The sequence below is a fragment of the Coffea arabica genome, chromosome 8c, assembly GCF_036785885.1.
Source record: "Coffea arabica cultivar ET-39 chromosome 8c, Coffea Arabica ET-39 HiFi, whole genome shotgun sequence".
NCBI lineage: Eukaryota > Viridiplantae > Streptophyta > Magnoliopsida > Gentianales > Rubiaceae > Coffea > Coffea arabica.
This window is the reverse complement of record NC_092325.1, coordinates 1,731,686-1,759,195: the sequence shown is the minus strand read 5'-3', so window position 1 is coordinate 1,759,195 and position 27,510 is coordinate 1,731,686. Positions and strand designations below refer to the sequence as shown.

The 27,510-nt window shown below is 35.6% G+C and overlaps 4 protein-coding genes across 4 annotated transcripts; 3 read left to right on the top strand and 1 right to left on the bottom strand.

The window, feature by feature from the left end:
• Positions 1 to 793: 793 nt before the first annotated feature.
• Positions 794 to 4,355, top strand: LOC113706890 (disease resistance protein RPM1-like). The gene has a single exon (XM_072062476.1). It carries the CDS (start codon positions 1,260 to 1,262, stop codon positions 4,128 to 4,130), a length of 2,871 nt encoding a protein of 956 aa, XP_071918577.1. The 5' UTR covers positions 794 to 1,259; the 3' UTR covers positions 4,131 to 4,355.
• A 4,322-nt stretch (positions 4,356 to 8,677) lies between these two features.
• On the top strand, positions 8,678 to 11,567 carry LOC113703475 (disease resistance protein RPM1-like). Its single transcript, XM_072063834.1, has 2 exons — positions 8,678 to 10,282; positions 10,434 to 11,567. The coding sequence occupies exons 1-2, from the start codon at positions 8,678 to 8,680 to the stop codon at positions 11,565 to 11,567; spliced, it is 2,739 nt and encodes a 912-aa protein (XP_071919935.1).
• Positions 11,568 to 12,678: 1,111 nt separating this feature from the next.
• LOC113707054 (disease resistance protein RPM1-like) lies at positions 12,679 to 15,429 on the top strand. The gene has a single exon (XM_027229209.2). The coding sequence runs from the start codon at positions 12,679 to 12,681 to the stop codon at positions 15,427 to 15,429; it is 2,751 nt and encodes a 916-aa protein (XP_027085010.2).
• A 4,053-nt stretch (positions 15,430 to 19,482) lies between these two features.
• LOC140013824 (zinc finger BED domain-containing protein RICESLEEPER 2-like) lies at positions 19,483 to 22,343 on the bottom strand. The gene is made up of 3 exons (XM_072063994.1): positions 20,166 to 22,343; positions 20,017 to 20,075; positions 19,483 to 19,750 (listed from the first exon to the last, which is right to left on the bottom strand). The coding sequence occupies exons 1-2, from the start codon at positions 22,335 to 22,337 to the stop codon at positions 20,034 to 20,036; spliced, it is 2,214 nt and encodes a 737-aa protein (XP_071920095.1). The 5' UTR covers positions 22,338 to 22,343; the 3' UTR covers positions 19,483 to 19,750; positions 20,017 to 20,033.
• Positions 22,344 to 27,510: the final 5,167 nt, after the last annotated feature.

The following is a 27,510-nucleotide window of genomic DNA, read 5'->3' as shown; positions in this document are numbered from 1 at the left end:
AATAACATTGAACTCATGTTTTGGAGTTGTGATGCCTTTCACTTGATCATTATTTCAACATAAGAAAGTTAATTTATTAGGTTTTAATTTTCAATGTCCTCGATGATTCTCCTCTTTAATTTGTTGTTTTCCTTTTCTTTTGGAATCCCATGGTTGACGATCACTTGGCGTTTTATTTTTATTTTTTTTAATTTTGTGGTTGCCTCGTTGGCTTTGCGGATATCGCTCTAGATTAGATACCAAATAAGCCTCTCTATGCAAATGTCTATCACCTACATACATATATACATACATACATATACAGATACATACATACATATATATATATATATATATATATATATATATATATATATATATTAAGTGATACTGAATTTTTAAATAAAATTTACTCCCAAAATTAAGTGATATGCTATTCACTTATCACTGAACGTGATATGCATTCAAATATATTAGATTAACAATTCAATAAATTAATGAATTCAGATTTTAAACTTCAATTTTATCAAGCACACCATTAAATAAATAGATTCTCATTCTCATTCTCGTGCTCTTTCCTCTTTAACTACTTAAACGCACATGCATGTCTATACCGAAAATTTGGTCAGAGATTTGTTCCCAAGGTTTCTTTGATATTCCATCCGTTTTTATTACAAAAATACTAGTTGGTCCAAGGGGCTAAAAAAAAATGCAGAAATTAGTTCCATAGGAGGAGGAGGTGCAAAGACTTTGCAGTGGTAGTTTTATTTCTTCGTCAATGAAATAAATAATGTCCAGTCCAACCGCGTTTTAACTTTATTCCTTCCCTTGTTAAATAATTCGACATCATTGCTTTTGCACGATGCTGCGGTAGTCACTCCTTTTATCTTTATCCGACCAAAGGACCCACAGTTGAAAGAAGGTCCTGAAGGCTGATCACCCCACCATTTGCACAGTCTTCTTAATAGCTTCCATGATTTTGTATAGTAAGCAGGTAAGAGGCAGCTTCGTCTTTCAAACTAACGTTGCTGCCTATCTTCTTGTCTTCAATTTCCATCATGTTTCTTGCTTTAGTTTCTTCTAATTTGTTAATTCTTTCTTTTTCTTTTTGACGCGGTTTTTCTTTTTTATATATACTGCATCATATAGTTTCAAAGTTCATCAGCTTATGAATCTATAGCCTACCCTTCTTTCTTCCTTTCAAGACACTGCAAGTGGACTGTCCTATAAACCAGAAGCCGCCTTCCCCAACATTCTTAAGTTAGAAAGAAACACTGAAAATGGCAGAAACAGTTCTCTCTTTTGTGCTGCGACAACTCTCAACTTTTCTGCGCGAGGAGGGACGACTATTGGGGGGGCTTCAGCAAGAGGTTCAATTCATCATGGATGAGTTGGAGCAAATGAGAGCTTTCCTGCGAGAGGCAGAAGCAAAAGAAGAAGATGCTCAACCCACTCTCCAACAATGGATCAAGCAAGTGCGAGATGCTGCTTATGACACTGAAGACATTCTTGATGAATTTGTAGCTCGCTTTGCTCGGCATCCCGCAACAGGATTCTACGGCTCTGTTCGGAGAATTTTCAGCTCCATCAAGAATTTGAGAGCTCGTCATCGAGTTGCTAGCGAAATACAAGGCATCAAGTCCAGAATAAAAAGTATTTCCGAAGCTCATCAAAGATACCAATCTGAATATGGTATCTCTGCCCAAGCGTCCAACTCACTTTCTGCTGTGAACAACACAACATGGCGCTATAGCAGAGATGATGCGCTGCTTGTGGAAGAAGCTAAATTAGTTGGCATTGACCAGCCCAAGAAACATCTAATTTCTCAGCTCCTCCAAGGGGATGATTACCAACTAAAAGTTGTTTCAGTGGTTGGTATGGGAGGACTTGGCAAAACTACCCTAGTGAAAAAAGTCCATGAGGATCCTGAAGTCAGAAGGCATTTCCCAGTCCGTGCTTGGGTAACTGTCTCTCAAACATGTGACTTTCAGTACCTCCTGAAAGACTTGATTCTGCAGTTACACAAGGACGGGAAGAAACCAGTCCCACAATTGATCGACTCCATGACTACCACCGAGCTGAAAGAAATTATCAAATATTTTCTTCAACAAGCTGAAAGGTATGCGATTGTTTTTGATGATGTATGGGACGTGGAATTTTGGAATACCATCAAGTTTGCGCTGCCCGAGAGTAGCCACGGCAACCGTGTCATGCTAACAACTCGGAAAGCTGATGTAGCCTCTGCCTCTTGTACAGAATCTCTAGGTTATATCTACAGAATGGAGCCACTGTCCTTTGAAGATTCGTGGATCCTGTTTTGTAACAAGATCTTTAAGGGAAATAGTTGCCCTGGCCATTTGATGGATGTTGCCAAAGTTATACTGGGTAAATGTGAGGGCTTGCCCCTTGCGATTCTTGCAATCAGTGGGCTTTTGGCTTTGAAAGATGTAAACAGAACAGAGGAATGGGAGATGGTTCGACGCAGTCTTGGGGGTGAATTAGAAGGCACTGGTAAGTTAGACAGAGTTAAAAGGATACTTTTTCTTAGTTATAATGATTTGCCTTGGCATCTAAAGGCATGTCTGTTGTACACAAGCATCTACCCAGAGGATCACAAAATAGACTGCTATAGACTAGTTAATTTGTGGATTGCTGAAAGGTTTGTAGAAGGGAGAGAAGGAATGAGTATTGAAGATGTAGCCTGGAATTATCTCAGTGAACTCGTCAATAGAAGTCTAATTCAAGTGTCTAAGGTGTTTTATGAAGGAATACCCCAAAGATGTCGAATCCATGACCTATTGAGAGAAGTTATTCTTCTCAAGTCAAGGGAACAAAACATGGTCACAGCCACTACTGGACAACCAATGACGTGGCCGTCCGAGAAGGTACGCCGTCTAGCAGTCCATAGTAGTAGTAGCAGTAACAACACCCAGCACCACCACCAAAGACGAATTTATTGCTTTGACCACCTTCGGTCGTTCGTTACAGTTGGATCCACCGACCCGCTACTATCCAAAACGTTGTTATCTGAAATTTCAAGGAGTAGTAAGCTGTTAAAGGTTTTGGATTTGGATGGTCAAGAGACACAAGAGGAAATACCAAATGAGATTTTCAAGATGTTTCATCTCAAGCATCTGGACCTATGCGATACAAGAGTGGAGAGAGTCCCGAAAGCCATTGGAAAGCTTCAACATTTGGAGTTTCTGGATTTGGGTAACACCAGAGTTAGGGAACTACCTGTGGAAATCCTGAAGCTGCAAAAACTTCGGGTTCTCAGAGTATATCAACAAGTTGATTCTTCCGATGATGATTATGGATATCATGGATTTAAAGCTCCCTCAAATATGGGAGGGCTTCTTGCCTTAGAAGTATTAGACAGCATAGATGCAAGTAGTGGATCCACAATAATCAAGGAGATAGGAAAGTTGACCCAATTAAGAGAATTAGGTATTACAAAGTTAAGAAGAGAAGATGGAAAAGAGCTCTGCTCCTCCCTTGCCAATCTCACCAGTCTTCGGGAATTAAGCGTTGATTCAATTGGTAAAGATGATGATCATGAGATAATCGATCTAAATCACCCTTCTCTTTCTTCTTCTTCTTCGTTTCTTCAATCTCTTCGTCTGCTGATTATGTACGGCCCCTTAGAAAAGATGCCACAATGGGTAGCTCATCTTCACGGCTTGGTAAGAATAGATATGAATTGGAGTAGGTTAAGGGTCGAGGAGGATCCGCTTGAATCCCTCCAACATTTGCCCAATTTGGGTAGAATTAATTTCTGCGGATCTTACCAGGGAGAAGGGTTGTGTTTCAAGGCTGGAGGGTTCCTAAATCTGAAGTGGATGCACTTAAAGAGAATGGAAGGGTTGAGATGGATGAGAGTGGAGGAGGGTGCATTACCACGTCTCCATGAACTCATTCTGGAACAACTTCCATTACTAGATGAGTTACCTTTGGGTATTCAGCACTTGAGCCATCTTCAAGAGCTGTCTTTGTATGAGATGAGTTCTGAAATGATAGAAAAGGTAGAGAATCAGAAGGAAGAAAGTGAAGATTACACAAGAATTGCACGCATTCCTGAAATTGTCATTGGTTGCTATACAGATGATGGAGAATGGACAGTGCGCCAGCTATGGGAGAAGAAGAAAACATAATCATTCCTAGCAGCAGCAGCAGCCGCCGTGGCTCCCCTTTCTCTGGTTTGCACCCTCCTTGTTGTGGACAACACTGCTTTTGTTTTTTATTTTTTATTAGTAAATTTTTTCCCCTTCGACCGTAAGAGAGGTTCATCATCTTCTGTGTCCTACCTTCTTATTTATTGTATGTATTGTGTATAATGCTTGATGTATAGTATAACTCTCTATCTTTTTGTGTCTTAATCTTTATTCAGCAAACGATCAATTTTAAAATTTTGGTCAGAGATAATATGTAAACCCAATTTATCCTGATGTCTGCTTGTATATGTAAATCCAATTAATATGGTTTGTCTGGTAAATGTAGCGAATGTTGGGTATACACCAAGTTTATTATGCGACTCTTTATCATGCGAATGTTGGATACGTTGATCACATATCCATTTGCTTTACCATTGCAAGGGCTAGCTAATATTAAGTTAAGTAAATTACATTTTATCCCCTGTGATTTGGTACTTTATCAAATAACTCTCATATGGTTAAAAAAAAAAAAACCTATATATGACTTCCTCATGATTTAGGTTAAAATTTCATTATTAGTTTTTTCAATAAAAGTAATGGTCAATAGTAAAAGGTTAAAATCAAACTAATAAACTAGAATTTCACTTCTAAAGGTGACAAATTTTAGGTAAATTAGGCAGGCAATCGAGAACGAATGCTGAAGATAAGGTTTAGCAACATGTGGGCAATCAAGAATGATTGGTTTTGCAATTTGTCTGATCAACGTATGGCGCTAGCAAATTTTAAGTTCTATTGAGTTAAAATATATATATATATATATATAAAGAATATGAAGAGAGGATCTCTAATTAACTTTCATTTTTGAAATTCAGGAAGCTAGTTTCTAATACATAACATTTGGACCCTCATATTTCTTCTCAAATTTCTCTCTATTGATTACAACGTCATTTGACCACCCCCCCCCCCAAAGTTCTATATCATTTTGTCGAAAAAGCAATTCATGTAAAAAAGAATAAATTACATATAATCCCCCTATAATTTTCTTCAATGCCACATAACACCTCTAAAGTTTCATAATAGTTATATAACCTTCATGTAATTTTATGTAAAGTAGAAAATGGAAGGAATGCACCATTGGTTAGGTGTTTCAACTAAATGCGCTCCCAAAAACTTGTGTGATGGAATCATAAAATCCAATTAACCCTCTATGATTTAAATAAATACGCATTTTACCTCATTGTATTTTTTACATTTATCCACATAATTTCCTTGCGATTTTATCCAAGGTGGTTAAACATTTATTCACTTTATCATTTAAATAAGGACATTATTAGTATTTGAAATAGTGATGTTAGAGAGGTTATTTTTTGTAAAGTTTACACTGAACCTAAGGGAATGAAATAGATATTTTGTAATGTTATGGCGGTTATATGACAATGAGTGAAACCATAGAAGATTACGTTTAATTTACCCTAATATAAGGATACTTAAAACTAAGGATGACAACAATGGCAGGTGCCCGCAAGAATAAAAAGAGGGCGGGGGATGGGACGGGACAGGGGGAGAAAATTTTCCCCTACCTTAAAACGGGGCTGAGGCAAGGCAACATACACCCGCCTCATCCCCCGCACACGAAAAAAAATTATATATATATTTTTAAATTTATAGATGTATATATAATACATATATATACACAATATAATAATTTAGTTATAATCCAATTCTTTATATTTAATAATATAAGTAATAACATAAATGTGTAGTTTTGGTCCCTAAAATTTTTGCGAGAGCAAATCTGGTCCCTAATATATCCATTTTAAAAATAGATTTAGGACATTTGAAGAATTATTTTCAATTACTAACATAATTTAATCATGTCTAATTATGTGTCCATTAAATTACATTTCAAAACAAAGAAGCAAAATAGTAGCTAACTTTAAACAACAAAATTAAGAACTAATAATTCGTATGCTAACTAATTAACTAGTAAAAATTAAAAATTTTTAAACCAAAATCAGTTGAAGCACCCAATTCATCGATATAGAACTCACTTTTACACTCTATCCTGACTATGCCAAGCACAAAATCGTAACATTTACTTTTTCATATAGATTAACAAATTTTCTTTCATTTTTTTCTCTTGATTAATTAGTTACCAGCATGGCATCATGTAAATTGGTCTTATTATTGAAGGGTACTCGCTATTTTACTTCTTTTTTAAGATATTTAAAATTAACAAGCATGTAATCACACGTAACAGATTCTACGTCAATCATCCTAAATTTTGCTTCAAAATGATAACATGGGGGACCAAATTTGTTCCTACCAATATTTTAGGGACTAAAATTACACACGTGCTAAACATTGAGAATCAAGTTTGCATTTTTCAAAATTTTAATGACTAAAACTGCATAAAGGCCAAATATTAGAGACTAAATCTGTATTTTCCCTTTAATTCTACGTCAATGAAATCAATGTCCTAGCCACCACGTTTTAAGTTTAAGACATCATTGCTTTTGAACGATGGTGTGGTACACTGGTAGCCACTACTTCATTTGATCGAAGAACCACAGTCGAAAGGTCCTGCAGTAAACGCCCCACCAACTGCACTGTCTCCCTAATAATTTCCATGATTTCGTAGTTCAGCTTCGCCTTTCAAAATCACGTTGCTGTCTATCTTCTTTCCATTCAATTTCCATCGTCTCTCTTGCCTTAGTTTCTTGTAATTGGTTACTTCTTTCTTCTTCTTTTTGATTGACCATAATGGCTCTACTCCAATTTTTTTTTTTTTTTTTTTGCTGCAGTTTCTTGTTGAGTAAGAATTTTCCTCGTATTTCGTCCTTAACTTTCTCACACAATTTTGACAATTTTTTTGTAGTAAGTTACCATATAGAAATGACGAACATTAATTGACAGGAATTTATAATGTCAACAATATCTTTCTATCTTCTTTCTTATGCTATTTCTAGGAACCATAGGAAAATTTTGTGCCTTCTGCTTCTTCTTTTGTTTCAAAGCGGCTTTTTCAGCGTACAGTATTCAAGTAGCTCATATAATGCACCTTATCACATTTGAGTTCATACTATGGCTCGGGGAGGGATGGGTTGGATGACACTCCCGCTTGGACTAAAAAAAAAAAGTTCATATTATGGCTCTAAGATAGTTGATTTTACTAGTGAATTTCAATTCATTAACTCCGGTAGCAGCTTCATACTAGGATTTGAAAAAAAAAAAAAATTGAAGTACAACAACTTTTTTAGCCTATAACTCATTAAATTCAGGAAAAACAAATCTAACCATATATAAGTTTCAAATTTCTCTTTTTCATAACAATATCCCTATATTTTTTTATAAGGATACATACTCGTTAATTATAGTCAATATTTATTTAGTCCTTGCAGATATGTAGCCAGATTTTCCCACATATTAATTATTCTCGCACAGGTAAAACTGCAAAAGGACAGATTCATTTGTAAGCTCCGGCTTCCGCTAACTAAACTCCCATTTAGTTCCACATATATCATTACAATGAGGTAAAAAGCAAGACCCCATAATACCAAATGCTGAGATGATATGGGAAATCAGAACAAAAATCATGATCTTGTATGAAGCGATTTGGGAAAACCTTGGTGCGTTGAAAATTTAATTCAACGATTTAAAGGTGAATATAATCTAGCCCAAAAAAAAAAGAAAAAATTGAACCTCTAGACGTAGATAATTATAGATTTGACTTTGTCAAGTGTTTCTAATTTTTTTGACATTACAATTAACTGACAGACTAATTAGATATGATAGGATGGTGGAAATCGGATTTGGGCTTACATCAATTGTCTTATGCTGGACATAGAAATAAGCCACGACATGATTGAGTGGTACAACAATTCCAACGAATTTCGTAATTACAAAGAAATTTGATTCTTTTTAATGCACTCCTTATCATTTTCTGCTATTACTTTTTTAGCTAAATTTGCATGCTGTTCATAGACCTCTTGAATCAATATAGTTCACATTTTGGTCAGACACCGTATTGGATTGGTTTGCTCCAAAGGTTTCTTTGCTATTACAAATACTAATTGGTCAGCAGAAATTAGTTCCATATAGGACAGACTTTGTAGTAGTTTTATTTCTTCGTCAATGAAATCAATAACGTCCTTCCCCGCGTAAAGAACCCACAGTTGAAAGATGCTCCTTTATCTTTATAATCCATCTGATCCCACCAAAGGACCCACAGTTGACAGAAGGCCCCGAAGACGTGCAAACAGAGCCTTCTTAATAGCTTCCATGATTTTATATTATGGCAGGTAAGGCAGCTTCGTCTTTCACAATCATGTTTCTTGCTTCAGCTTCTTCTAATTGGTTAATTCTTTCTTTTTCTGTTTGACGCGGTTTTTCTTTTTGATAAATACTGCACCATATAGCATCGAAGTTCATCAGCTTATGAATCTATAAAAACGAGAACCCGCCTTTCAAGATACTACCAAGTGGACTGTCCTATAAACGAGAACCCGCCTTCCCCGACATTCTTAAGTTAGAAAGAAAGACTGAACATGGCAGAAACAGTTCTCTCTTTTGTGCTGGATCAACTCTCAACTTTTCTGCGCGAGGAGGGACGACTGTTGGGTGGGCTTCGGCAAGAGGTCCAATTCATTAGGGATGAGTTGGGGCACATGAGAGCTTTCTTGAGAGAGGCAGAAGCAAAAGAAGAAGATGCTCAACCCAGGCTCCAAGAATGGATCAAGCAAGTGCGAGATGCTGCTTATGACACTGAAGACATTCTTGATGAATTTATAGCTCGCTTTGCTCGGCATCGCACAACAGGATTCTACGGCTCTGTTCAGAGAATTTTCGGCTCCATCAAGAATTTGAGAGCTCGTCATCGAGTTGCTAGCGAAATACAAAGCATCAAGTCCAGAATCAAAAGTATTTCTGAAGGTCATCAAAGATACCAATCCGAATATGGTATCCCTGCCCAAGGGTCCAGCTCACTTTCTGCTGTGAACAACACAACATGGCGCTATAGCAGAGATGACGCACTGCTTGTGGAAGAAGCTAAATTAGTTGGCGTTGACCATCCCAAGAAACATCTAATTTCTCAGCTCCTCAAAAGGGATGATTACCAACTAAAAGTTGTTTCAGTGGTTGGTATGGGAGGACTTGGCAAAACTACCCTAGTGAAAAAAGTCCACGAGGATCCTGAAGTTAGAAGGCATTTCCCAGTTCGTGCTTGGGTAACTGTCTCTCAAACATGCGACTTTCAGGATCTCCTGAAAGACTTGATTCAGCAGTTACACAAGGAAGGGAAGAAACCAGTCCCACAATCGATAGAGTCTATGACTACCACTGAGCTGAAAAAAATTGTCAAAGATTTTCTTCAACAAGCTGGAAGGTATGCAATTGCTTTTGATGATGTATGGGACGTGGAATTTTGGAATACAATCAAATTTGCACTGCCTGAGAGTAGCCACGGCAACCGTGTCATGTTAACAACTCGAAAAGCTGATGTAGCCTCTGCCTCTTGTACAGAATCTCTAGGTTATATCTACAGAATGGAGCCACTGTCCTTGGAAGATTCGTGGACCCTGTTTTGCAACAAGATCTTTAAGGGAAATAGTTGCCCTGGCCATTTGATGGATGTTGCCAAAAGTATATTGGACAAATGTGAGGGCTTGCCCCTTGCAATCCTTGCAATCAGTGGGCTTTTGGCTTTGAAAGATGTAAATAGACTAGAGGAATGGGAGATGGTTAGACGCAGTCTTGGGGTTGAATTAGAAGGCACTGGTAAGCTAGACAGAGTTAAAAGGATACTTTCTCTCAGTTATAGCGACCTGCCTTGGCATCTCAAAATATGTCTGTTGTACACAAGCATTTATCCTGAGGATTACAAAATAGGGTGCCTAAGACTTGTTAACTTATGGATTGCTGAAAGGTTTGTAGAATGGAGAGAAGGAATGAGTATTGAAGATATAGCCTGGGGTTATTTTAGTGAACTCGTCAATAGAAGCCTAATTCAAGTGACTGGTGTGTTTTACGAAGGAATGCCCGGATATTGTCGAATCCATGACCTATTGCGAGAAATTATCATTTCCAAGTCAAGAGAACAAAACATGGTCACAATTACTGCTGGACAACCAACAAGGTGGCCATCCGAGAAGGTACGCCGTCTAATAGTCCATACTAGTAGCAGTAACAACACCCAGCACCACCAACAAACACAAAATTGTTGCTTTGACCACCTTCGGTCGTTTGTTACAGTTGGATCCACGAACCCACTACTGTCTAGAATGTTGTTATCTAAAGTTTTAGAGAGTAGTAACTAGTAAGTTATTAAAGGTTTTGGATTTAACTGGTCAAGAGACACCGGAGGAAGTTCCAAATGAGATTTTCAACTTGTTTCATCTCAAGCATCTAGACCTATGTGGTACAAGAGTGGAGAGAGTCCCAAAAGCCATTGGGAAGCTTCAACATTTGGAGTATCTGAATTTGGGAAACACTGGAGTTAGGGAATTACCTATGGAAATCCTAAAGCTGCAAAAACTTCGGGTTCTCAAAATACATCAACGAGTTGATGCTTCACATGATGATTATGGACATCACGGATTTAAAGCTCCATCGAATATGGGAGGGCTTCTTGCCTTAGAAATATTAAACTGCATAGATGTAAGTAGTGGATCTGCAATAGTTAAGGAGATAGGAAAGTTGACCCAATTAAGAGAATTAGGTATTACAAAGTTAAGAAGAGAGGATGGAAAGGAGCTCTGCTCCTCCCTTGCCAACCTCACCAGTCTTCAGGTATTAAGAGTTGCTTCAATTGCAAAAGGTGATGATCATGAGATAATCGATCTAAATCATCATCCTCCTCCTCTTTCTTCATCATCTAGTTCGTTTCCTCAATCTCTTCGTATGCTGATTTTGTGTGGCCGCTTAGAAAAGATGCCACAATGGGTAGCTCATCTTCACAGCTTGGTAAGAATAGATTTGGATTGGAGCAGGTTAAGGGGTGAGGAGGATCCACTTGAATCCCTCCAACATTTGCCCAATTTGGGTGAAATTAACTTCTGTGGATCTTACCAGGGAGAAGGGTTGTGCTTCAAGGCTGGAGGATTCCTAAAGCTGAAGCAGTTGCACTTAAAGAGAATGGAAGGGTTGAGATGGATGAGAGTGGAGGAGGGTGCATTGCCTCATGTCCAAAAACTATTCCTGCAACAACTTCCATCACTAGAGGAGTTGCCTATGGGTATTCAGCATTTGATCCAGCTTCAACGGCTGAATTTGTATGAGATGAGTTCTCAACTGAGAGAGAAGCTGCTAGAGAATCAGAAGGAAGACAGTGAAGATTACAGAAGAATCGCACACATTCCTGAAATTCTCATTGGTTACTATACAGATGATAGGAAATGGAGACACCGCTGGCTGTGGGCGAAGAAGAAGAAAACATAATCTTTGCTAGCTTGTGGCTTCCCTTTCAGTAGTTTGTACCCTCTTCTTTCGTTTTTATTTTTTATTAGTAATTTTTCTTCCCTTCGACATCCATGAGAGAAGTTCATCATCTTCTGTGTCTTACCTTCTTATTTATCGTATGTATAGTGTAAAATACATGATGTTGTTAATGTACTGTATATTACTCTTTATCCTTTAGTTTCTTGATCTTTTCTATATTTGATTTAGCAAACGATCAGGAGGTAGGCAGGTTAGAAGTGTGTTAATAATATCTACCAGAAAATTTTCATTAAAAGCTCCAAATAATAACTTTTAAAGTTTGGTGAGAGATAATACGTAAACCCAATTTGTCCTCACTCTGCTTGTACAAACCTGCATTAATAATGGCTTGTCTAGTAAACATAGCGAATATTGAATATTTCACTGACTAATGGAATATTGAATATTGAGTAATGTAAGGGCTAACTAATGGAGTATTTAAATTTCACTGAAATATTAAAAAAGAAATTGTAAATGGGTGTGAGGGTTCTTTTACTAACGTAGATTCTCATTATCTGGGAGTCTTGAGCTCCACTTTAACACACATGTTTCTGAAGTTGCTCTAAAATTTCGCCCGTGTTTATGATAAGTAGTACTATTTTATCCAGAAAACCCAAAAATGTAAATTAAAAAAAAAAATAGTACAAGGATCAAAACATGAAGTTACGTATGGAGAAGCAAGGTTATGTGTCCGCAGAACGGGTGAAAAGACCATGTAGATAGGTAGGTAGTTTGATTCTCCAGCAAGCAATGATCTTTTATGAGTTTATTCCTTCCTTTCCCCAACAGAGATCATTCCCTTTAGCTCCTATCCATTGCCTTGAGGCTCATATATTCTGCTCATGGTCATGGGAATATGTGCCAGAGATACATTGCTTTGGAAAGAAACGTTCATTATTCAGATACATTGCTTTGGAAATACCTAAATGTTTAATATTCTATCAAGACATGGTCTTCCCTAGTTCATTGATTACTATCAACCTTCATAAATTAGAAATGATTCTTCTACTAGAATTATCAAAAATCCGTCCAAAGTAGCTTATACAGAGGAAGGAAAAAAGATAGGACAAAAATGGCGGAGACAATTTTATCCCTGGCGTTAAATCAGCTCTCAACCACTCTCCTTGAAGAAGGAAATCTATTGGGAGGTCTTAAACAAGAAGTCGAGCATATCATCGATGAGTTGGATCACATGAGAGCTTTCCTTAAAGTTGCAGAAGCTAAAGAAGATGATGATCATGCGATTCAAGCATGGATGAAACAAGTGAGGGAAGTTACTTATGACATTGAAGATGTTCTAGACGAGTTTGCGGTTCTCACGGCTCACCATCATGCAAGTCGATTCTCTTGCTGTTTCAACAGCATAAAAAACTTGCAAGCTCGTCACAAGATTGCCGGCGAGATTCAGAGAATAAAGTCCAGACTCAGAAATATTTCTGAACTGCGCCAGAGATACCGACTTGACCATGGTACCCACCAGCACTTTCTGGGATCTGCCCCTACTGCCAACACCTGGTGGGATGATGCAATTCTTGTGGGAAAGGAAAGGCTGGTAGCCATCCAAAAGCCCAAACAGGAACTCATTTCTCAGCTCCTTGATGGTGATTCCAATCTCAAGGTTATTTCAGTGCTTGGCATGCAAGGGCTAGGGAAAACAACCCTCGTTAAAAAAGTCCATGAAGATGGCGATGTACGAAAACAGTTCCAAATCACTGCTTGGATTACTGTCTCCCAAACACGTAGCATTAAGGAGCTCCTTCAAGATTTGATTCGACAAATTGTCGACCAAATCAAGAGGCCAATTAATTATGCAGTTGAATCCATAGCCGAGCTGAAATCTTCTGTCACAAAATTGCTCCTGGGGAAAAGGTATGGAATTGTCTTTGATGATGTATGTGACATGGGTATCTGGAATTCAATCAAATCTGCACTTCCTGATAGTGGTAACGGTAGTCGTGTAATGATCACGACACAACTACCTCATGTAGCCCAAGCCTCTTCCCCAGAATCTCAAGGATATGTCAACAAAATGAAGCCTTTGTCTTTTGAAGACTCTTGGACTCTATTCTGTGACAAGACATTTCAACAAAGCTACTGCCCTATGCATCTGAAGGCTATTGTACATGACATATTGAGTAAATGTCGGGGCTTGCCCCTTGCCATTGCTGCAATTGGTGGGGTATTGGCTTCAAAAGACAAAGATAAAGACAAAGCAGACCAATGGGAGATTGTTCGAGATAGTCTGGCAGGTGAAGAAGAAAAGACAGGTGAGCAGGATATGGTTAAAAAGATACTTCTTCTTAGCTACAAGGATTTACCTTCCCATCTTAAGACCTGTCTACTGTATATAAGTATTTTCCCCGAGGATTATGAAATACAATGCCATCGGCTCATTCAATTATGGATTGCTGAAAGATTTGTACAAGACAGAGGAGGAATGACAGCTGAGGAAGTAGCCTTTGATTATCTCAAAGAACTAATAAGGAGGAGCTTAGTCCGAGTAACTGAGGTATCCTGGGATGGATCACCCGACCATTGTCGTATCCATGACCTAATGCGAGAATTCATTCTTCGCAAGTCTCAGGAACAGAACATGATCACCCTAGCCAGTCTACAACACACAAGGGGCCCGAGTGAGAAGGTACATCGTCTGGTAATCAATAATTCCCTCACCCAAAGAAGCAATTATTTGAAACATCTTCGATCCTTGATTACACTAACAAACACAGAGCCAACCTTGTTATCTGAGCTTTTATTGAGTAAGCTACTAAAGCTACTTGATCTCAGAGATGTGCAATTAGAGGAGATCCCAAATGAGGTTTTCAAGTTATTTCATCTCAGGTTTTTGTGCCTAAGAGGGACGAGAGTTAAAAAAGTCCCTAAATCCATCAAAAAGCTTAAAAATCTAGAACATTTGCATTTGGGTCAGACTAATGTGAGGGAATTACCTATACAAGTGCTGAAGCTAAAGAAACTTCGACATCTCAGGGTATTCCAAGTAGTTGATTCTTCAGATGCCAATTACAAGTGTTATGGTTTTAAAGCTCCGTCTAAAATTGGAGAACTGCTTTCGTTGCACACATTACTATTCATAGATGCAGAGAATGATGAAAAAACAGTAGTTGGAGAAATAGGAAAGCTCATCCAATTAAGAGAGTTGGGGATTACCAAGCTTAGGAGACAAGATGGAGAAGAGCTCTGTTCCTCCCTTAAGAAGCTGACCAATCTTCGCGAATTGAATGTAACAGCAATTACCAAAGATGAAGTGATTGACATCGATCACGCTCTACCTCCTTCTTCTCTTCAGTTACTTCGTGGGCTAATCTTGAGGGCCCGATTAGAAAAGCTCCCACGTTGGATAAATAGTCTTCACAGCTTGATGAAGATAGATTTGATCTGGAGTAGGTTAAGGGGAGATGATCCATTGGAATCCCTTCAACGTTTGCCCAGTTTGGTTGAAGTTCGTCTGAGTCAAGCTTATGAAGGAGAAGAATTGTATTTCAGTGCAGGAGCGTTTCTGAAGCTGGAGACTTTATACCTTGGGGACATGCAGGGATTGAAATGGATAATGGTGGGAAATGGTGCCATGCCTCATCTCCAGCAGTTGTACATGTCAGAGCTTCCACAATTAGAGGAGTTGCCCTTGGGTATTCAACACTTGAGAAAGCTTCAATCTCTTCACTTGGATGATGTGAGTTCTAAATTGACAGAGAAGCTGAAGAATCCATCTGATGAAACTGGAGTTCGCGGGAATATAGCACACATCCGGGAAGCTGTCATTGGTTTCTGGGCAGATGGGGAATGGAATGAACTCCGCCTGTAGCGGAACTGTGGACGAGCAAAATCTGAGCAGCATGGCTAGTTTCTATCACCCTCTTGATGCGTGCGATGGATTGTGATGCAATTTGTTGTTCGCAAGTTAAAGCTTTACATGTTTAAGATTGTGCTGCAATTTGTTGTTCCCAGTTATGTACTCACTAATTTGTTTGACATTTGAGCTATTATTTGTGAAAATAAAGGGGTAAAATACCAAAAAAAAAAATTACTGTGATTTGCTAAATGTTTAATTTAATTCCCTTTAATTTAAAAAATTACATTATAACTTCCCATAATTTTAACTAGATTAAAAATTGAACAAAAAACATCCAATCCAACAGTTATATCTTATCTTATCTTTCTTATATCCTATCCTATCCTAAACTACATAAAGCGCCGAAGGTGCTGCTACAGTCAATTGTCTTGGTTTCAATGCAATTCTGTTGCTGATTTCGCCCTTTTTTGTCTTTTCACCATTGCATCTAAACGTTGCACAGAGCAGCTTTGCCTGCTGTTGCTTCTTTCCTCCTTCTAGCTTTTGTCACCTATTCCGATTCTACCCTTTTGTCTTGGTTTATTTGTAATTTAGGCTTCAATTTTGTCCTTTTGTTATTTGTACCTTGCACTGCTCCTGCATCTCCTGTCTTCAGCCGCCAATATCCCAACAAAAAATATATTGATTTGCTGCAGCATGCGTACGTTCAAGGAAATTCTACGCCATCTGATGAATGCAAATCAATTGTGTTACTCTGCGCTAGCATAATTTCCCTCTACTTTTTAAAAACCTTGCTTCTATAACAAAATCAATTCCTTGTCGATCTACTGAATATAAATCAATTGTACTGCTTTTGATATAAAAAATACTATTTTTACAATATTTGTTAATTTTAAATTGCATAAAATTATAAGTTATAGAATTATTAGTCTAAAGCTTTCACATTTTAAGACTAAGTGACATAAAATAAATATAACAAATACAAAATAATAATTAATTACATGTTCATTTATTGGCGAATACAAATTTTCCCTTTTTGCTTTTTGTTGATTAATCACACATTTATTCTGAAAAATGTAAGATAATTTCCCTGTGTACAATATTTGTTAATTTTAAATTACACAAAACTGCAAGTTATAGAATTATTAGTCTAAAGCTTTCGCATTTTAAGACCAAGTGACATAAAATAAATATAAAAAATACAAAATAATAATTAATTACACGTTCATTTATTAGTGAATACAGATTTTCCCTTTTTGCTTTTTGCTGATTAATGACACATTTATTCTGAAAAATGTAAGATAATTTCCCTGTGCTCCAAAAATATTACTTTTATCAAATTTCTTTAGGACATCACTTTTATTCTCTACAAAATGATGATTAATTAGATAATTGCTTCAAAAATTATAGGATCGTTTCCCCCTATTTCATAAATGTTACTTCTGTAATATTTATTGATCAATAAATTATTATGGAAGTAAATATTTTTTCTGCTATCGAAATATTATGGAAGTAAATGACATAAGAATCATCAACTGCTATCATGCTAAAACTCGATGGATCTTTCAGGTTGAAGGAATAGAAAAAACAGAAGGTTGGCTAGAGTTCCCACAAAAACACTTCTTGTATGAAGGAAGTGTCATCCTCTTCACCTTGCTCAACAAAAACAACTATGATTTCCAGCTCTTCTGAAGAGACTTTTTCCAACAATCATAATTAAGCATCTCCCATGTACCTTATTACGCATACCAACTATATGTCCCTTAAATTCTCTATATTTTCCACCCAGTTATATCTAACAATATAAAAATAAACACATCCAAAATATACCAAATTATTAATTTATCTTAAATTTTAAAAAAATAATTTACATTTCATTATTTTAACTAATGTTTCCATTCTATTCATTTTAAAAACTAAAATACAAATCACATCACTATTACTATATCTATTTATAAATATATTAATCTAATCTGTCACATCCCTGTCTATGATTCCGACCCTATTATCATACAAAACACTCTAAATATCAATTATTAAATAAATCTTACATTACATATATATATGTACACATACATAAACAAATAAATAAATATATAATTAACAAACAAAACCACAAAAAATATAAACACTACAAAAATTTAAACTATTCTATCACCTAAAATAAAATACTAAACACACACACACACACACACATATATACATACATACATACATACATACATACATACATATTACAAAATATATCATATACCTATAACTATATATTAATACAAAATTCACTCTAACTTTAAGTAACATAAAATAACTCATATAAACATCAAACAATAAATATTAAAAAATTCTACCACAAATTGCACTGATTAAACTCTATAATTTTCATGTCCAATAATTTTTATTTCTTGTACAAAAATTTATATACATCAACTTACTTTCAATAATATCCATTTATCAATAAACTATTAATATATCAAATCTCTCAGCTCTCAAAATTAATATTATCCTTTATTTATTCAGATTCTATTAATAAAAAAAAATACAACTTCTATCTATTTCAATCACATTCATTCATAACTAAATAAACATTATCTTTACTTATCCAAAAAAACCTACTTAATTAATAAACACATATTTTACCAACGTGCAATATCAAATTATTTCCAAATTATGAATTTATGTCATCATACAACACCCAAACTATATCAAAATTTGCCAAAAAATATCTATTATGCATTTATTTCTCAGCAAATTTTCAATTCTTTTATATAATTTCCATAGACTTTTCCACTACAACAATACACACTTTCTCATCCTAGCTATCCAAATTATAAAAAAATCATCGTCTAAAATACATAAACTGCCAATAAACAAAATAAATTATAACACTGTCAATGTAATTCTTCACCTAATTTTCCATGCTATAAACTTTAAAAAATTAATATATATTCCATTAATTTAAATAATATTTACTCACCCCACAATTAAAATACAAAAACAAATTTTTTTCAATATTATCCATTAAATCCCTAGATCATATTAATTTTAAAAAACACAATACAAATCAAATAAATTTTACTATATTTATTTATAAATAAATGAATCCAATATATCAATGCTCTATCCACTATTCCAGCTCCATTATCATACAAAATACAATAAATCTATGCTATTAAATAAATTTTTCATTATCCTAATATATTCAATAATGGACATCCCGCGGAACCCGCAGGGCACCAAACCTAGTAAACTACGTAAAGCGCCAAGGGCCGAGTAACAGTGAATTGTGCTGGTTTCAACGTAATTGTGCACCTAATTTTGGATTTTTGTGTCTTTTAGTATCATGGGGGCCGGCTGCAGGCTTGATTGCCTGATTTTTGTGTCTATGTAGGGCTGCAAACGAGTCGAGCCGAGTCGAGTTTTGGACTTATCGAGCCGAGCTCGACTTAAAAATAGGTGGGCTCGAGCTCGAGCTCGAGCTCGACGAGCCTAAAGAATTGAGCTCGAACTCGACTCGACTAAAAAATACTAGGCTCGAGCTCGACTCGATATGGCTCGCGAGCTGAAGCTCGATTTCGGGCTCGCGAGCAGCTCGAATCGTGAGCTCGAATTTTTGACTCGTGAGCTCGAATTTTTGGAATTAAATCTGAGGCTTCTATTCCGTCTCCTAGCTTAAGTTTTAAACAGAATCACTAATAACAAATTGTACATCATTAGGATCATACAAGAACAAAAAAGAAAACATAGGAATTGAAGGAACGGAGAAATGAAGGAACAAAATTCCATTAGGCATATACATTAACACATTAAAGATCCTTCACACTTCCTCAGGAGCTGCATCAATACAAATGAAAGACAATCTGATATCAAAATAAAATGACTCTGAAATTCCGTTCCCATCCCTCAATTTGAAGCACATTTCTAATCCAAGGTGAAACTCACATCAGATTACAGTCACATTGCCACCTTATCCAACGCAATCATACAAAAGAGTGCAGAAATCACCAATCATCCGAGTCTCAACTAAGTCACAAGACAACTAAAACCCCACCATTCCAAGAAGCTCAGTACAGTAGAATCGACAATTCAACCATTTAAACAAAACCCAGAAACGAAAGCCAGTTACTTAAATCATCAATACCCCAATGTACATTTTCTCATTTACACGTTGTCTAAAAGAAAGAAAAGGATAAGAAAATACATGCCACATAAAAAAGGACAATCATTGAAGTCACGAACTTCTTCTCTTCCTCTGATCAGCAACAGAAACATATTGAACCAAGATAAGTTTGCAATGGCAATGGCAATGGCAATGCCCGGACGTGGAGGGCCCAGTCTGAAGCGCAAAAAGTCACAAAGTTTTAGACAATGTACAAAAACAGCGGCTAAAAATCCTGCCCAGAATTCAACTAATGAATAGCCCAAACAATAAATTAAACAATAGCTAAAAATCATCTGAAAAAAAGGAACTAAAGCAGCCAAATAACTTCCATTTTAGTTGCAATGAAACCAGCCACCAAATAGATCATATACACATATAAAGAAACCAGCAGCCAAATGAATAAAGAGGCCAATAGCCAAAAAACTAAGAATATAGATTACCTAAAACATGAAAAAGTTCAAGGAATAGGCAATGAAATCTCTTGTGCTGACTTCATTTTCTGCAAAGTAAAAAAAATAATAAAGACCAAGATTAATCTAACTATAAAACATATTGTAATAGAAGAAATAGTAATTTGCAATATAATTACCTTATCCCTTTTCTTCACCCCGTGTAGCTTACGACACCAATCCCCAGCACATATCAACATTTCTACCGTTTCTGGAGCTAAAGAAGCACGGTAGGAGTCAAGCACTCTAGTTCCAGCACTAAATGTCGCTTCCGAAGCTACGGTGCTAACAGGAATGGCTAAAATATCAGCAGCCATCTTAGGCAAAATCTTGTATTTTGTTGTGTTTTTCCACCATTTCAAAGCATCTAAGTTGACAATATCCAGGCTCGACTTCTCCGTAGCAGTGAGAAGGCCATCTTCAAAGTAGATATCCAGGTCATTCTTCTCCGGTTGAACGGGTTCCACAGTAGCAATATGAGATAGAAATTCACACATTCCAGTTATGTGTGTCATTGTAGAGGATGAACTACTGCTACTCTTGCTAACTGGATCATTTGTCACTATTTGACAGCTTGCTCCAGAACCTCTTGAACTTGAAACATGCAGCTCCACATACTCGGCATATAGATCATACAATGCTTGCCGAACTTTGTTTATATTCGCTTGCACTTCATGCGGAGGATATATTAATGGAAAGCAGTAGTTGATAACTCGCATCTTGAGCCTGGGATCCAAGATAGCTGCTATAGACATCATCAGATTACACTCACCCCAATACTTGTCAAATTTCATCTTCATCTTCCAAACCATTAATTGAATAAAGTTGTCTTCATCATTTGCTTTGCTATCTAGAAGCGTTTTTATCCGACAAACTTCATTTAAATATAAATTAGCTGTCGGATAATCACTCCCAGATATTATATGAGTTGCATTCCAAAAAACTCCTAAAATACTGCACACCTTTTTTACCTTTTCCCAATCTTCTGTGGAAGGACAAAAAGTATAGCTTGGCTCTCTGTCTTTGAATCTCGGGAACACCTCATGGAACTTGAGAGCACAAGCTAGCATCTCATAGGTCGAATTCCACCTTGTTTTGCAGTCATAAATCAGCACTAAATCAAGCAATCGCAGCTGGTGTACAATTTCACCAAAGATCAATCGCCTCCCTTCAGTTTTGTTTACAAACTCTACACTTGCCCTTATGTCATGAATTATTTCTTGAATTTCACTAAGGCCATCTTGAACCATTAGGTTAAGTATGTGAGCACAACATCTCACATGGAATAACTTTCCTTTGGCCAACAAGCACTTGTTTCTCGAGAAGGTGTCCTTCAAACATCGTAGTGCGGTGTCATTATTCGACGCGTTATCAACTGACACTGTATAAATTTTGGTCTCAATGCCCCAATCCAACATGCATTTGTAAATTGCATCTGCAATGGCAATGCCCGGACGTGGAGGGGGAACATGCACAAAGTTGAGGACCCGTTTTTGTAATCTCCACTGGGTGTCAATCCAATGTCCAGTTATAACCATATATTCAATTTTTTGGTTCTTGGACTTCCAAAGGTCTGTGGTCAAGCTGATTTTCTTGACTTTACTTAACAAATGCTTCAATTTCTGCTTCTCTCTTTCATACACGGAAAGACAATCTTTCTTGTTGATAGTCCGGCTGATTTTTTGCCATTCAGGCATCCCCTTTTTCATCATTAAGTTGAAGCCATCTTCCTCCACAATTGAAAAGGGATGCTCATGCATAAGCACCCACTCAGCCGCGCTTTGTCTCATGGCAGCCATGTCAAACTTGCCAGTATGAAGGAGGGAATGAGCATTTGAACTAGAATCAGCAGCTGGAAAATTGAGTTTTTGCTGGCGTGCCTCTACTATTTTGAGTTTCTCCAATCGTTTAGAACAATTTTTTCGATGCCTTAACAAACTTGAAGTTGTACCGGTCTTCGTCTTTTTGAATCTAGACTGACAATGCCTACACTCTGAGTAAATTGTTTTTTGAGGCCCAACTTCCACATCTTCGAAATCATCCCATGCTTCAGATTTTCTGGCTCTTTTTTTCTTTTTAAAAGCATCTAGAGTATCACCTTCAATAGCATCTTGGTTTGAAGTTTGAACAGGAGCTTGTGTATCGCCTTCTAACTGCTCCTCTTCACTTCCAAATTCTTCGTCGCCAAGAGAGTATTCCAGCTCTTCCTCGTTGTCATTTCCCCCCTCTGTGTCAATGATATTCACAGGACTAGTGGAATTCCCACCTGTTCTACCTAGCTGTGAAAACGCATCTTCCGCAGACTTATCCATATTATGATTCAACTATTGACAAAGGAAAATAATAAAACATGATTAGACAGCCATCTTTTACTCTCAAACATTCAATACTATAAAACACATAGAACTAACGAGCTTGTGTTTTTTAATTCTATCAAATTTTTTATATTAAATCATCCCAAGCAGAAAATATCAGCCAAGAAAAAAGTGCAAAAACCAGCCTAGAAAAAAGCACTTAATCTGTTGAAGTTCCCACCTGGAAAAAAACAGCCCAAACTTGGATGACTTAAAAGTTACTATCATTGTCTCTTCTGAAATGATTCCAGTCAATGGCATTTTAAGAAAAGAGAACCAAAAAAATTGTTCAAAAGAGATGTATCTGTAGATATGATTCTCTTAGAAAAGGGATACAGCAATATCAGAAAGACTCAAATACCAAACTGGAAGATGAACAAATGGAAAACAAGATAGAATATCTTCCAAGAATAAAGGGACCATTAACAAATAGGTTATATGATCCCTGCATCACTAATCAGATCTTGGTCTTGGATAGTTGGATGCATTTAACAAGGTATCACGACCTTACTGCATTATCTCAAATATTATTAACCAAGTGCATTGCTTATTGAATACATGGTATTGATTTGTACAAAGGAGAAGCAAACTATGGGATCTTCTTTTGTTGATCAGACAATAGAAAACATAAGATGCATATCTGCAAAACCTGAACAAATATCATCCAAGAAAAAAGAACAAAAATCACATTTGCTCAACATCCCGATCAGTACAATGGTCACAAGAGCCCCAGAAGTGAATATACTTGCAATAGAAAAATGTCACTAGTGTATTACACAATTCAAGTCGGATAAATTATTACCATCGCCTAATTAAATAACAAAGGCAATCTTCAAAAGAGATGTATCTGTAGATATGATTCTCTTCCGCATATTTTTTTATTTCCAACATAACTAAGCCGGCACAACTTTCATCTAAAAGAACATGATATTCAAAGTCAAGAAACCGCAGATGGTGCAGAGATACCAATAAAGCAGGCCATTTTTCTACTCTGCCACTTCAACCATCAGCATGCATCAAGTTATTGGTTTTATTGTGTTCATATATATATATATGATTTGGGCAAAATCTATATTTTGTACTTGCTAACTAGAGGGAAGCAGCAAACTTCAGACGAGAGAAAATAATATACTTACAAATTCTTTAATTGAACAAGTGAAGCTGCGACCCAAATGAAATCCCGGATCCAACGTACGAATTAGGAGAACGCCGAACCAACCTTAAATTGGAAATCAAATTGAGGGCTTTTTTGTTATAATCTGGATTCGAGGTGGGAAATGAAGGACGAGCGGCGCGAAAGGAAGGACTGTTAGCAGTCGTTAAGAATACAGCTGGGCCGAGGAGAGCCGCCAGGTGTTATTTTGATGGCGGTGGTGTCTGTGCTGGCGGTGGCTGTGGTGGCGGTGGCGATGGTGGCTGTGGACCTGTGGTGCACTCGTGGCGGCGGTAGCTAGGATTTGTTTGAGAAATTGTGAAGGAAAGAGGAAAGAGAGATGCGGGAGCACGGGACAGCGGGAGAAGCAATTAGAAATGCAATTGGGAAATAACTTTTGCTCTGAAGTCTGAAGACTCTGAAGTTTCCAACTTAGTAATTAGTTATACAACTAGGGGTATTTTTGTAATTTTATATGGCTCGACGAGCGGCTCGACGAGCTAACGAGCTTAATCTCAGTAGGCTCGAGTTCGACTCGCTTACTAAACGAGCTGCTCGAGTTCGACTCGAGTTCGAGTTTGACCGAACTCGAGTCGAGCTTTGACTCGAGCGGCTCGCGAGCCGCTCGAGTCGTGTGCAGCCCTATGTCTATGCCAGCCGTTGCTCTTTTCCCCACTTTTCCTTTTGTTGGCTTATTTCGAGCGTGCCCTTTTGTCCTGGTTTCTTTGTAATTTTGCTGCCAATTTTGTCCTTTTGTTTCTTCTACCTTCTACTGCTGCAATTGCTACCTCCAGCCATTTTCTTTGTGTGCGTTTTTATGATTTAAAAAATGATTCATTTTTATGTTTATAATTTTCCCTCCTCTTTTATATTTATTAACTTTCTCCAAAATGTGTATATTGACAAAAATATTGATTTTCTGATGTCTTTATAATTTTCCATGCTCTTTTATATTTATTAACTTATTTATTAACTTTCTCCAAAATGTGTATATTAAAAAAAATTTCGATTTTCTAAAAAATATGCAAATCGATAAAAATTCTATGTGCATCTAATATATACAAATGAATGAAATTCTATGTATATCTAAACAATATATATAAATCAATTATGCTGCTTTGTATTAACATAGATCAATGAAAATCATATGTATATCTAATATATACCAACGAGCAAAAATTTTGCATGTATCTAATACATATAAATCAATTGTACCGTTTCATATTTACATATAATAGGTGTTATTCATATCAAATAATCATAATTTAAATTTTCCTTATAGATGAATCAATGTGATATTGGTTGATTTGGAGTATGAGTTGTTTAATCAATAAATAAATATGCTCTTTTATATTTATTTGCTCATTTATTAACTTAATCCAAATTGTGTATATTGTCAAAAATATTGATTGTCTTATATGTTTATAATTTTCCGTGTTCTTTTATATTTATTAACTTTCTCTGAAAAGTGTATATATTAACAAAAATATTGATTTTCTAAAAAAAATATCCAAATCGATAAAAATTCTGTGTGCATCTAATATATGTGAATCAATAAAAATTCTATGTGTATCTAATCCATATAAATTAATTATGCTGCTTTGTATTGGCATAGATCGATGAAAATTATAGGGAAAATTGTTCAGAACGTCCCTTATATTTTTCAAGATTACTTTTTTGTCCTTCACTTTTAAAAGTGTAATTTTACGTCCCTTACAAATTCACATTGACCAAATTTGGTCCCTACCTAGGTTTGCAACTAGTTTTTTGCCGGAATTCACCACGTGACTTGCATGTGATCATTTTTTAAGGGTAAAATTGTCAAATCAAATTTTTACATAATCTGATTCATTGTCCCTCACATTTCACAAAATGAATTTTGTCGTCCCTAACATTTTACAAAATGAATTGTTTCATTCCTCACATTTCAAAAAATGAATGTTTCTATCCCTTACATTTTTCAAAATGAATTTTTTCATCCCTCATTGATCATGTGTACAAATAGTTTTTTTCTATAAATCCACGTATATGTCTATTTAATTTTATCTTAATAGTATGAATAACATGTAATTTATCTCTATTGGATTTCATCTAAACATGCTAATCATAGTTATACACATGCTATTCAATAGATATATATATAGGGGTATAAAACTAATGATTTTGTTTGAAACCCATGCATATATTTATATGATTTCACCATTTGAACCTATTCAATATTTGTGACCTTTCTCTTTTGGTAATAATTTTTTTATAATAAGGTCATCTAATTAATGGGTCCTAACTCGAATTCTATAATTGTGCTAACAAATTTCAGTTTAAATCTGAAATTTCTATTCGATACTTTTAAGACAAACAATTGAATTACTTGCCTTGTGATTGTCTTAACATTTAAAAGTGCCAATCACTTATTTCTTTTTGTCATACTTTTCTTTTGTTTACTTTTTCTATCCAAATTTAATTCGATATAAACACTCGATAATATTTAGGATTAAATGTCTTCTTTATTTTTAAATTTCTATTAAAAGAAAATAAATATAAGTGAAAAACTAGCAATTTTTTTAAATTCATATATATATTTATTTGATTTCACTTGAGCAGTACGAATAGTATGTAATATGTCTCCATTTGATTTCACATGCTATTCATACTGTTCAGGTTAAATCAAATAGATATATACATGGATTAAAAAAAATTATTCTCACACACATAATCAATAAAGGATGAAAAATTTTATTTTGTGAAATGTAAGGGTCGAAAAAATTTATTTTATGAAATGTGAGGGATTATGAATCGAATTATATAAAATCTAATTTGATAATTTTATCCTTAAAATATGATCACGTGCAAGGCACGTGGTGAATTCCGACCAAAAACTAGTCGAAAATCTAAGTAGAGATCAAATTTGACCAATATGAATTTGTAAGAGACGTAAAATTATATTTTTAAAAGTAAGGGACGAAAAAAGTTATTTTGTAAAATGTGAGGGACGTTTTGAACGATTTTTCCAAAATTATATGTATGTCTAATATATATGAATCAACAAAAATTTTCTATGTATGTAATACATATAGATCGATTGTACCACTTTGTATTAACATATATAATAAGTGTTATTCATATGAAATAATCATAATTTAAATTTTCCTTATAGATGAATCAATGTGTTATTAGTTCAAGCACATCCAATAAAATATAAATCAGTTGTGTCACTTTGTATTTAACTCCCATTAATTCCACCAATTGTTGTTTAAAAATATGAGATAATTTCCCTCTATTTCAAAAATCTTATTTCAATAATATTTCTTATCAAGTGAGTTATTAACTTAAACTTTTTTGCATTTTAACATTAAATAACATAACATAAATATAGTCAATGCAAAGTGCTGATTAATTGTGTACCTTTTTATAGATATTGATTTTCCACAAAATATATATCAACAAAAATATCAATTTTCTAAAATACATACATATATATATCAACAAAAATTTTATATCTATCTAATAAATAAAAATCAGTTGTACCACTTTTGTATTAGCTTGCATTAATACAACTAATTGTTTTTAAAAATATAAGATAATTTTCCTCTATTTCAAAATGTTACTTCAATAATATTTCAAAAAAATAAAAATTGAAAAACATACCATTAAAAATGAAGATAAAAAAGGCAAACTCCTCTCTAAAACTATAACTTACATTATCAAAAAACTATCAATAATGGACATCCCGCGAAACTTGCGGGGCACCAAGCTTAGTGTGAATATCAATATTGTTCCTACATAAATGAACTCCTTATGATACGTCGAAGTAGGCAATCTGGAAACAAAACCATACTATTCTACGAACGCAATTTTTACGTCCAAAATTAGCAACCTAATACATAAGAATCTCAACTAGATAGATGCTCACACCAATCTCCTTGTTCTTTCAACAAAACTGTACCATTTGATATTGCCGAGCATTACCCCAAGAGAGAA